This window comes from Phyllostomus hastatus, unplaced genomic scaffold (genome assembly GCF_019186645.2).
Source record: "Phyllostomus hastatus isolate PE091 unplaced genomic scaffold, TTU_PhHast_1.1 phas_contig_64, whole genome shotgun sequence".
In the NCBI taxonomy this organism is placed as follows: domain Eukaryota; kingdom Metazoa; phylum Chordata; class Mammalia; order Chiroptera; family Phyllostomidae; genus Phyllostomus; species Phyllostomus hastatus.
In genome coordinates this window covers 452,173-465,145 of record NW_025333928.1, presented here as the reverse complement: position 1 = coordinate 465,145, position 12,973 = coordinate 452,173, and the positions used below count along the sequence as shown (strand labels likewise).

The 12,973-nt window shown below is 41.1% G+C and overlaps 1 protein-coding gene across 1 annotated transcript in view; it reads left to right on the top strand.

The window, feature by feature from the left end:
- The window catches only part of ACSM2B (acyl-CoA synthetase medium chain family member 2B), a 39,208-nt gene extending 27,934 nt beyond the window's left edge, over window positions 1–11,274 (top strand). Inside the window, 5 exon segments of the mRNA XM_045849085.1 lie at window positions 3,059–3,160; window positions 4,903–5,030; window positions 5,150–5,249; window positions 6,323–6,442; window positions 10,439–11,274. Of these exon segments, the coding sequence (XP_045705041.1) occupies window positions 3,059–3,160; window positions 4,903–5,030; window positions 5,150–5,249; window positions 6,323–6,442; window positions 10,439–10,543 (555 nt within the window). The 3' untranslated portion in view covers window positions 10,544–11,274.
- The last annotated feature ends 1,699 nt before the right edge of the window (window positions 11,275–12,973 follow it).

Sequence of the window (12,973 nt, the reverse complement as noted above, 5' to 3'; positions counted from 1 at the left end):
TATAGATATGCAGACCTAGAGTATAAAAATTTATATTCAGTGTTACCTATGATTGCCTGCTCTAACTATGGTAGCCAACTGTGGTAACTTTATGGAGCTCTTTTTGTACTACTCTATTTCCTTCTGATAACAGTTCTGTGAGATAGGCTGATATTATTTCAGTTTCACAGATGAAGGCATTGAGATATATGAGGAGGACCTCCCAAAACAGGATTGCCTTCTGTAAGGTGGGGGTCCCTTGTAGCACAGGCTTCCCCTGCTAGGTGAGTGTTCTGGGAAACATCTGTAAGAGTGTACCAAATGGCATTTTTGTGAGAGACTACATTCAGCTTCAGTGAATTTTTTGAAGACTTTTTTAACATGTTTGCCCATTTCATGATTTACAAACACATTTGCCCACACTGCACTGAATAGTTAGCATTTTTTAGCCAAAAACATCATAACTCCCATGCCCCACTCTCCCTAGTCACCTGATCTCACCCCATGAGACTTTTTTGTTGTTGTTTCCCTGGATGAAAAAAGGCCTCAAAGGGAAATGTTTTGACAAAGTAGAAGAGGTGAAGCAAAAAAAAGCAAAAACACTGAAAGGCATCAAAATCGATGAGTTCAGAGAAAACTTACAACTTCTGGCCAAGATGAAGGCATAGGTGAATACACTGTGCCTCCTTGCACAACCCAAAGAAGGACAACAGATTTAAAAACAAGAAACAAACAGAACTGACAGAAAATCAAACTGTATGGAAGTCTGACAGCCAGGAATTAAAGAAAAACATTCACCCAGACCATTAAAAGGGGTGGATATGGGCAGCCAAGTGGGGAGGATTCACAACAAGGTGGCTTCTGGTAGACTGGGACAAGTGAGACAGAATCTGGTGGAGTGGGCAGTACCACATTCTTTTGTGAATAAACTGGGAGGAATCACTGGAGAGAAAGTCAGTGTGAGAAACCCAGGATTCCAGTACAGGGAAATAGAGCCTCAATGCTTCTGACTGTAAAAAGCTGTGGGGGTTGAGGTGTCAGGAAAAACTCCCAGCCTCACAGGAGAGTTTGTTGGAGAGACCCACAGGGTCCTAGAAGGTACACAAAACCACACACCTTGAAATGAGCACCAGAAGGGCCCAATTTGCTTGTGGGTAGTGGTGGAGGGGACTAAAAGCTGGCAGAGAGCTGAGAAGGCCTCATTGTTCCTCCACATACAGCACCACATGCAGCAACATAGATTGGGTTGCCATGGTGAATACCTTAGGCTCTGCCCTTTACTATGTAACAGGCTAGGCAAGACAAAGAATGGCCCAAATGAAAGAACAGATCAAAACTCCAGAAAAAATACAACTAAGTGATGAAGAGATAGCCAGCCTATCATATGCACAGCTCAAAACACCAGTAATCAGTATGCTCACAGTGTTGGTTCAGTATGGTGGTAAAATAGAGGAAAAAGTGAAGGATATGCAAAGTGAAATAAAGGTAACTAACAGTGAAGGGAAGTAAACCAGGACTCAAATCAACAATTTGGAGCAGAAAGAAAAAATAAACATTCAACTGGAACAGAATGAAGAAATAAGATTCAAAAAAATGAGGAGAGGCTTAAGAATCCCCAGGACAACTTTAAACATTCCAACATCCAAATCATAGGGCCACCAGAAGGAGAAGAGGAAGAGCAAGAAATTGAAAACTTATTTGAAAAGTTAATGAAGGAGAACTTCCCCAATCTAGCCAAGGAAATAGACTTCCAGGAAGTCCAGGGAGCTCAGTCTCAAAGAAGTTGGACCCAAGGAAGCACACACCAAAGCACATCATAATTACATTAGCCAAGATTAAAGATAAAGAGAGAATCTTAAAAGTAGCAAGAGGAAAGAAGACAGTTTACTTACAAAGGACTTCCCATAAGACTATCAGCTGATTTCTCAAAAGAAAACTTGCAGGCAAGAAAGGGCTGGAAAGAAGTAGTCAAAGTCATGAAAGGCAAGGGCCTACATCCAAGATTACTCTATCCAGCAAAGCTATCATTTGGAATGGAAGGCCAGATAAAGTGCTTCCCAGATAAGGTCAAATTAAAGGAGTTCATCATCACCAAGCCCTTATTATATGAAATGTTAGAGGGAGTTGAAAAAGAAGATAAAAAATTTGAACAATAAAATGACAACAAACTCACTACTGTCAGCAACCAAACCTAAAAAAGGCAGAAACAAAAGTGAGCTAAGCAAACAGCTAGAACAGGAACAGATTCACAGAAATAGAGATCACATGGAAGGTTATCAGTGGGGAAGGGGACATGGAGAGTGAGGAAAAAGGTACAGGAAATAAATAGGGTAAATAGTAGGTAGAAAATAGACAGGGGGGGGGGGTTAAGAATAATATAGGAAATATACAAGCCAAAGAAGTTATATGTATGACCCTTGGACATGAACTAACATGGTGAATGTGGTGGGAGGGTGTGTGCAGAGTAGAGAGGAATAAAGAGAGAAAATGGGACAACTGTGATAGCATAATCAATAAAATATATTAAAAATGAAAAAAATTGATGAGTTCAAAAACTGGTTTTATCTTTGGCAAAAACATCTTGATAGGTGTATTGCATCCAATGGAGAGTACTTTGAAGGTGACTAAAGTTTAAACATGAAAGAATAAATGCACAACTGTTTTTTTAAAAAATTCCGGTTTCTTTTCGGTTCCCCTCAATAAAGTTTAAGTAGCTCATAGACAAGAAGTAAAGTAGCAGAGTCACAATTTGTGTTTTGATCTGTCTGATATCTGAGTCCATGGGCCTCAAAGACAATGGGAGAGTGCTATATTTCCTGAGCTACTAAAACCAGAAGTTTCCCAAGTTCATTTGGTTCAGTCTCAATATAGGCTTCACCTAAACCATTCCAGGCAGATGAATTAGAGATCTGGGCTTCAAACTCTTGGCTTCTGTGCTGTCTGTTTCTTGTTTGCAGTCATCACTGGAGCAAGAGGGTGTCCATTTGACCACCTCAGCTCTTCCATGTTGCTATTCGAGACACTTCCTGTTATCCAGATCATTCTTCTGATCATTCTTCCAATCTGCTTCCTCCTCCAGGTCATAGATGACAAGGGCTATGTCCTGCCCCCTGGTGCAGAAGGAGACTTGGGCATCAGGATCAAACCCATAAAGCCCATAGGTATCTTCTCTGGCTACGTGGTAAGAAATGTGTGCTCCTCTACCTTTGTTCCCTGGTGGGAACATTGGGTTCTAAGATGGGTGAGAAAGGGCCTCAACTCCTGAACTTTCCAAGAGGCATTGGCGAGGAGTACCCGGTGTATAAGAATTGGTGCTTTTCCGAGAGAAAAGACAGGCAGTTCAACCCTGCCACCCTTAGCCTATCATTAAGATCTCATTCGAAGAATTATTTTTATTTAGATATATCTTTCCACCCACAAGAAATGTTTCATGACAGAAAGCTTATTGACCCTGAACTATATATGGCAGAATTCTCTAAAGGGCAGCCCTGTGCCTCCACCAAGTATCATATCCCTACTCCATGCCATTGATCCTCTTTAGAGCTATGTTAGACATCACACTGATGCTTCTCCATATATTTGGAGGCATTCCTATCTTCAAAGCTTGGATTGCTAGAAATAGATGATTCTTGAGTCCTCACTTTAGAGGTGAGGATGGTGAATCAGAGATTACAAGACTCTTTCAAATCCAGTTCAAATAGTAAATTCACTAATAATAATTAATGTCATTTATTGTATGCTTAGTACATGATATGCACAGTCCTAAAGCACTTTGCATACATTAAACTCATTTAATCCTCCCAACCCTACTCCACTATTTACTGTGGGAGCAAGTGACTGATCTCTCATGCCTTAGGTCTCTCATCTGTAAAATGTGTATTATAATATCTCATAGCATTCCTATGGCTATCAAAAGGTATTAATAATTGTGAAATACTTAGAACAGTGCTATATAAGAGTATGTAAAAGAAAAGAGTTACTGGAGATGTAAATTATCATTCACATTATACAGATGAGGAAAAATGAGCCCAAGAGATGAGGGCACAGTCACACCACACACTTCTACAGGTACTTCCTGGGTGCTGTCCCATTTCACTTTTACATGCCAGCGAGGAAGCTAATGCATGGGACTCTCCCCATTTGACAGTGCAGGAAAACAGAGTGGCTTATGGCCCACAGATAATGCCAGCAGGGGCTGAATGGTGACCAGGAGAAAGAGTCAAGGTGAGGGTCAAGAGATTTGACTTTAGGTCACACCTCTGTCATTCACAATGGCTATTTTGTTTTGATCTCTCTGGTCTTCAATACCCTTATTTTCCAAATGAAGAAGTTAGCTGATGAACTCCTTATGCCACCTTCAAACCCAGTGACTGAGCATCCATCAGGGAGCCCACACTCCAGTACTTGAACAAGACACAGAGATGCACTAACAAGGGGTAAACCTTAAACCTTCTCACTGTTCAAAAACAAGTGTCACAGTTCAATGGAGGGTTCTAGCCATAGCAGAAATATGCACATTAGCAGGGCCCTGGGGGCTTCCTGGTATATTTCTAGAATTTTTTAATCTAACAAAAAGCCTAGAAAAATGCTTAATAAACTTTGGTCTCTTTAAACAGTGTAATGGAATGGAGCAGGAGTTAGGCTGACCATTGAAGGGAAGGTGGAATCAGTCAGGAAAAATGCCCTAGACCATGGGTGAATTAATGCATTAATATTATCCCTTAGACTGGAACAAGGGGAGCAGGGAAGAAGCCCTGGAAAGAATAACTGAAATAAGGGATGGGGGAAATCCAGTTCCATTTAGGGACTGGGGTTGACAGGTTCAAGTTATAAAATGCACAACCTGCACATCTGTTCATAGAAGCCCTGGGACAGAGGATTTAGGCTTTCTAGTTATAATGACTGTCTTTCTGTGGTAACCAGGATAATCTGGAGAAGACAGCAGCCAACATACGAGGGGATTTTTGGCTCACAGGAGACCGGGCCATCAAGGATCAAGATGGATATTTCCAGTACATGGGGCGGGCAGATGAGATCATTAACGCCAGTGGGTGAGCTTCGTTTCTGGGATGAGAAGGGTAATCTGGATCTTTATTCTGACTGATTCTAGGCCTTGGGGCTTGCCTAAAGGTTGTGTCCAGTCTTCTCTGAAGGGCAAGTTCTTCTACAGGTACCGGATTGGACCCACGGAAGTGGAGAATGCACTGATGGAGCACCCTGCTGTGGTGGAGGCAGCTGTTACCAGCAGTCCAGACCCCATACGAGGAGAGGTGATGGGGAGTAGCAGCCTGGGGGAGGGCAGATTTGGGAAACAAGGGCATTTAGTATGATGGTTACTCAGAGGACTAGACAGCCTGAGTTGAAATCTTTGTCCTACTCCTTACTAGCTGTGTGAACTTGGGCAAGTTACTTAGCCTTGGAGGCTCAGTTTCCCATCTATAAGATGAGCAGTTATTGTGATAATTAAGTCAATGAAAATTTGTAGTGTTTAGAATAAGATCTGCCACATAGCAAGCACCTCACAAAGTCTAGTATTATTGGTACATCAATCAGAATCTGATCCCTGACCAGAGGATAGAGGAAGGATTTAAGCAAAGAGATAGAGCCCCTAAACAATGGGTATTACACTTAGAATATGAGGAAGATAAGGGACCATTTGTAATGCCAGGGCTATAGAAAAAGATCCAGATAAAATCTAATGGAGTTTGGTGTATGTGTGGAGAACAGCTAAGGTGCAGAGGTGTGAGTCAATGTCCAAGTACATTTCTGCAGGGTGCAAGTTGACAATATCATGTCTCTGTCAAGGATGGGACATATCACCACAGAAATAATAGGATCCACTAAGCAAATTGGACTCAAAGAGGACCGTCTACTGGGAAAACTCTTTGTGCCAAAAATAGAGCTAAGCCAAGCTGTATATTATTTCATTCTACTTCCCATGAATTGAGTATGACAACTGGATTTCCATTTTATAGGATATAAATGTGCAAACTGTGGTTTGAAGAGGTTAAACAGATTATTTGGGTTTATGGTGTTCAGTATTTCTTTTTTTCTCTTCACTTATATCTAGTGTCTCCCTATAATTCCCTCTTGTCCCTGGCATATAAAGTGAGCCAGGTCTCAATCTACAGTCCTACACACTCACCCAATAAACTATTTAAAAGAGAATTGGGCTTTTGACCATTATTATCCCGTTTCTCCCTTTCCCTGGCCCCAAATATCTGGAGGTACAATTGGGAGGATATAAAAGTGGTGGTTGTAATGGAAGTCTTAACACTTAACATATCCCAGGAGACAATGATCACTCTGATCCCTTCTCTCTTGACCCTGATCCTCATCACAGGTGGTGAAGGCATTTGTGGTCCTGGCACCACAGTTTATGTCCTATGATCCAGGCCAGCTCACCAAGAAGCTGCAGCAGCATGTGAAGTCAGTGACAGCCCCGTACAAGTACCCAAGGAAGGTGAGACCCTAGGTTCCCCAAACTTGAAGAAGCAGAGATGACCTCTTCTCATATTTCCCTTTTCTGATTGTAGATGAGGACTCTAATTTCAAAGTTCTGCCTGCTTATGACCAAGAAAGCCCCAAACTACAACCCAGCAACTATTATAGATGCTTGAAATTTGGCCTCAACATTCAGCTTACTCTCCTTGAAAATCAGACACTCCCATAAGAACAACTTCTAGCCAGTATCAGGCTTATATTCCCACTGTCTGTACCAAGGTCTTGCAATATTACTCAGGATTCTCTCAGCTGCAAGGGGCAATAATCCAAGTTAAAGTCCCTTGCTCACACAATTGTTAAGTCCAGAATGGATGAAGCCTTAGTATTCAAATGATGTGATGAAGAATGGCTCCTTCACACCTTGACTCTCCTTTCTGTACTGGCTTCATTTCTTGAAGTGTTCTCTCTTTGTGATGGCCCCCAATAGCTCTAAACATATATTTTTTGGCAGCTAAGCAAATCCTAGTGGGAAAAAAAAAAACAGCTTTTCCTTCAAAGGTGCCAGAAAATCTTCAAGTTGATTCTCACTGGATCACTTTAGGTCATGTGTCCATTGTTAAACCAGTCTCTGTAACCAAGGGATGAAACACTCTGATTGTCCAGTTCTGGGTTATATGATCACTCCTGGAGAGAATGCAGGAAGATGGGAGAAAGGGCTGCCATAAATCCAGGACATGGACTGAGTGTGGGAAGGGTGGCTCCCTGTAGGAAAATGCAAGCACTGTTATCAGAAAAGATAAAAATCATAGAATCTATTACATATATTTCAGCTATTTTCACTGTGGGGTGGGGAACAAAGGCATAGAGGTGGACATGGAAGAGGGACCCAGTTTTTGGAGTTGGGTACAGGATAGGAGTTTACCCCAAGGAAAGAGTTCTTTCTTTTTTCCTTTCCTTTCCTTTCCTTTCCTTTCCTTTCCTTTCCTTTCCTTTCCTTTCCTTTCCTTTCCTTTCCTTTTCTCTCCCCTCCCCTCCCCTGCCCTCCCCTCCCCTCCCCTCCCCTGCCCTCCCCTCCCCTCCCCTCCCCTCCCCTCCCCTCCTATCCTCTTCTCTCCTCTTCTTTTCTTTTCTTTTCTTTCTTTTCTTTTCTTTTATTTTCCTTTTCTTTCTCCCCTTCCTTCCTTCCTTCCTTCCTTCCTTCCTTCCTTCCTTCCTTCCTTCCTTCCTTCCTCCCTTCCTTCCTTCCTTCCTTCCCTCTCTTTCCTTCTTTTCTTGTTTTTTTTCTCTTTCTTTCTTTCTTTCTTTCTTTCTTTTTTCTTTCTTTCTTCCTTTATTTTCTTTCTTTTCTTTTCTTTCAGTAGAAGGTGAGAGCAACCACATTAAGCCTAAAACACCTCAGATTCTCATGTAACCCAGATACTCACTGACAATTTGTCAGCACAAGCTATTTGACACTGGTGGGTTTCTGAGAAGCAGACTCTGGGAAGGAGATTAACATGCAAGAGGTTTATTTTGGAGTTCTTTGGAATTAAAGGGGAGGGAAGGGGAGGAAAGGGGAGGAAAGGAGCAGCACTGGGCAGAAGGTAAAGTTTCACTGTGATGTAGTTCAGTGGGGGCTTCATTCAACTACATGGGGAGTTTTGAAACTAGGACAACCTTTCAGAGTTTCCTAAGCAACAGCAAGGAGGAGGGTCTTTACAGCTTATGTAGGTGAGGCATGGATCCAGCCTGCCCTGTAATGGGGTGTGGCTATGGGAGAGACAGCTCATCATAGTGGCTGCACTCCCCAAAGAGGTCTGGCATTGGGTGAGTGAGTCTTTCATTACTACAGTGTGTGGGGGGGGGGGGCTCTGGGAAGGACATGAAAGAGTCCATCACACAGACTTCAGCCTCAAACTGATAGTGAGTAAGTCTAGCAGTCTTTTGAAATAGACTGATTCACTTAGCAATCACTCTGGGCCTCGGTTTTCTTATCTGTATGATGGAGATTATGGTGTTACTCCTTCACAGGTTGTTAAAAAAACAGTTAACATTTGTAAGGCATAAGGTACCTTAATAAGATTTTAATAAGTATCTTAAAGAGACTAGAAAACCAATCACAGCAAGAGTATGAATTTTGAGTTATAACTGAATATTTCTGAAGATCCAGTAGAGAAGTCCTATCACACAGTGTAATAGTGTATTATTACTCATGTGTCTCTTTTTACAAGTCTCCCTTCTAGAATGACCTGTATATCAGGTTATTCCCAGGAACCACACATTTTTGCTCCCTTCCTCATGATATGCATAGTTGTTTTCTTCTAAGCATTACATCTAAATCTCCGCTGTGGTTTACTTCTACTCTCTATCTATACCCAAGGGCCAAAGAGTATATATTTTAGGTCACACTGTCTTTGTGGCAACTACTCAGATCTGCCTTGCAATGAGAAAGTAGCCAGCAACAATTGTAAATGAATAGGCATAGCTATTGTCTCAACAACATTTTATTTACAAAAACAGGAGAAGAACTGGATTTTGCCCACAAGCTAGTTTCCCAACTCCCCTGCTCTATCCCACTATGATTTTAATAAACTCTTTCATCTTGCCTCATGGCAAGGATGCTGCTAAGAAGATCATTTTTCCATGTCAGTATCCCTATTGTTATTGAATTTCTTTATTTTTTAAATTTTAAAAAATATTTTATTTATTTTTATTTTGTTTTAATTTTATTGTTGTTCAAGTGCAGTTTTCTGCCTTTCTCCCCCTCCACTCTCCCGTACCCCAGCTTCCTTCCCCTGATTCCACCCACCTTGGTTTTGCCCATGTGTCCTTTAGAGTTGTTTCTGAAAATCCTTCCCTCTTTTACCCCCATTATCCCTTACCACGTTCCTCTGGTTACTTACTGTCAGTTTGTTTTTTATTTCAGTGTCTCTGGTTATATTTTGCTTGCTTGCTTGTTTTGTTGATTAGGGTCCACTTAAAGGTGGGAGCATATCGTATTTGTCTTTCACTGCCTGGCTTATTTCACTTAGTATAATGTTCTCCAGTCCCATCTGTGCTGTTGCAAAGGGTAGAAGCTCCTTCTTTCTTTCTGCTGTGTAGCAGTCCATTGTGTAAATGTTTTTGATCCATTCATTTACTGATGGGCACTCAGGTTGCTTCCAGCACTTAGCTATTGTAAGTTGTGCTGCTATAAACACTGGGGTTCAAAAGAACCTATGTACCCCAATGTTATAATTTTCTTCATCTTGAACTCAAAATCATCTGACTTCTACAGCAATGCCCTGGCAAGCTAGGTCATATAACCAGAAGCCTCAGTGAGTTCTCCTTGTTACCCATATCTTCGGATTCAAGAATATTAGAGATGGAAGGGTCCTCAACATCAAACATTCATTCCCACAGGTGAGAAAGGTAAAATTGGAGAGGTTTTTTTTTTAGTTTTGCCAAGGACATACCAACATGAAATAATGGAGATGAAATTCAAAACCAGGCTTCCTAACTCTTAGCTGATATTGTCTCTAGTCTAGGCTCATAACCACAGCTAATATTTTGGAGCATTTACCCATGCCAAGAACTAAGCCTGCATGACCTCATCCTATTCTCACAAAAACTCAACAAAGTTGCTGTTATTTTCTAATTTACTCAGTGGGGAAACTGAGTCTCAAAAAAGCCTAGTGACTGTTCAAAACCAGGTAAATGGCATAGAAGAGAATAGAGCTCAGAGTCTGATGTCAAAGCTCCAAGTGTCTGACTACTCCGTCATGTCAGTACACTGCCCTGCTTCTCTCTGTCTCAGAGTGTGTCAGAGACCAGTTGATTGACTTTTATGTCCTATTCTGATCAGTTTCTTCTTTTCTTGTCCAAGAGCACTTTCTGAACCTTCTTTTTTTGCACAGGAGACTCCCCAGGAGTTTTCCAGGCTCAGTAGTCAGTCACCTGAAGCCTCCAATGTCAAGAGCTTCCCCTTAACCTAGAGAAATTTCTCAACCCTATTGAGGTCATGGATGGCCAACCTTGGACTGATTTTTCCCAACAGATAGAGTTTGTCTTGGACCTGCCAAAAACTGCCACAGGGAAAATCCAGAGGAAGAAGCTTCAAGATAAGGAATGGAAGAAGTCTGGGTCAGCCAGGACCCAGTGAGAACTGCAAGGTGTTTTTCTTTTGGGCCCTGCCCTTATTCCCCTTCCATTTCCCTTTGGGCGATCTGCCTTCTTATGGAGATATGAGATTCTTTATAACAAGACATTTGATTTTTGTCTTTCCCTGGTTATTAGCTCAAAATCTTGCTATGTTAGATGTTGAAGGAAGCAAGGGAGGGCAGGATTTGGAGTGAGGAAAGGAGAGGATAATGGGAAAAAAAAGAAATAAAATGAGACAGAGAAGTATAAAGAAGCAATTAAGAAAAGAAGGAAGGAAGCTGGGATGGAGGTAGGGAGGAAAGATAAAATGAATTGTACAGAAAAAAAGAGAAAGAAAGAAGGAGAGAGTAAAGAAGGAAGGAAGGAAGGGAGGGAGGGAAAAGAAAAGGAAGAAATTGATAAAATAGAAACTAATAAACAAAAATAATGGAAGACAAGGATAAGAAGGAGGAGTGGAAAAACTTATTATTACTCCCACAGATGGACAGATGAACCAACAGTAACCAAATCAAGTTGAAAATTGGATTTTAGGAAAGAACTAAAAGGCTATGGTTCCCCATCTCACCCTTTGAACAGGACCTCCACATAGGCTTACTTGGTTAGGCATTGTTCCACAAAGCGAAAGGTTACCAGTTCGATTACTGGTCAGGGTATATGTATGGGTTGCAGGTTTGGTCCCCAGTCAGGACACATACAAGAGGCAACAGATCAATGTTTCTGTCTCATATTGATGTTTCTGTCCCTCTCCTTCTACCTATCTTCCCCTCTCTCTAAAAATAAATAGCTAAAATCTTTTTAAAAACTAACAATTTGTGCTCTCATTGAATTCATTTTTTTTGTTTTTTTTTCCTGTGGTGGCAATTAAATTTATTTTTTAAATTGTAACAGAGGCACAGATTCATTTAGATAATTAATGTAATTTGTTTTTTATTTAATTTTTAAAGGAATCAAATAAAAATGAGATAAGAGTACAGGTAACAGTTGATTATAGCAAAAAAGAAAATGATGGTGAAGCATGTACAGCTGGAGTTTGAGAGACACTAGAGAAGAATGGGACAAAATTACAAAGGGGAAGGATAGGGTTGGGACCCAAGTGAAAACCCAAAAGAAAAGGCAAGTTGTGTCATTTTTACCTAAAATGAAGTAGCCAAGGATCAAATAGAAAAGTGACTAACCTTTGAAATTGAAGGCTATGAGTTTGAATTCTAGTTCTGTTACTCCAGAGAAGTACCCTGCTCACTCTGAGCCTCAGTTTATTCATCTGGGAAATGGGAGTGATACAACAACATCACAGGGATGAAGCAGTAATTTGTAGATATTATGCCTGTGAAAGCAGTTATTAGGGTTCAGATAGACAGCTAGGAAGATATTAGTGTGAGGGCCATGGATGGGGCCAAAAGAATGACCACTGCCTCCACAATCAGAGGTGCAGTCAGTTTGGGCACAGCAGACTGGCTGCATGAACTCTGAGCAAAAGTAACCTCTGATTTAATATGAGTTACTTTTACTAAAACTTCAATTCACTAAGAGAGCAAGTATGCTCACAGGAGCAATAGAAGGGAGGAGTGAGCAAAAAAGGAGCATTTGCTCAGAGGTGTTTATAGAAACTAAGATACAACTGGGTGATGGAGCTGTCACCAAGAAAGGACTCACTGTCCAATGTACTTAAAGCCAATATACTGTGGCACAAGCTTTTTAGAGAAGAAAAAAGCTTTATTATGAAGTCACCAGCAAAGAGACAGGAGGCAATGCAGGGCTCAATCTCCTAGACCTAGGGTTTGGGGCATGAATTAAGAGGTCAGCTGGACAATGGATCTTTCTGCACAATGGATACCAAAAGCTGGAACGCTTTCAGGTTTTGGTCATGTCCCTGTCCTTTGGTCTTGTTGTGGGGGGAAGTAGACTTTGGCTCCAGGTATAATTTGCAACATTTTTCCTCTGCTGCATGACTTGCAATTTTGATGTGTTGTTTCTGAAAAATGACTCAGTATCTTGTATGAAACAGGATAGGGCCAGTCTGAGCTGGTTCTGTGTTTACAGAGTCATGAGTTGTTGTTGCTGTTGTTGTTGTTTTTGTCATTCTATTCTATACACTAATGGGTACCATTTCATTGCCCACAACACTCAAGTATCTAGGTGTTCTGGGAAGAAGAGGGTCCTGAAATAAGAGAAAGAGAGACCCTTGGGGCTGAGAGATGAATACAAAGCCCTCCATGAAATTGTTTTTGAAAGGTTCATATTAACCAGCAAGCTTCACAGATGATGTGAACGAATATGATATCTGAAACCTGTAATGCACAAAAGGACCCTGCAAGAGGGTACCATCCTGAAAGAACCTCTGTTATTTCCTTTTATCATTTAAATGTTATTTACTACCCTGACAGGTATAGCTCAGTGGATTGAGTACTAGCCTGTAAACCAAAGGGCTACT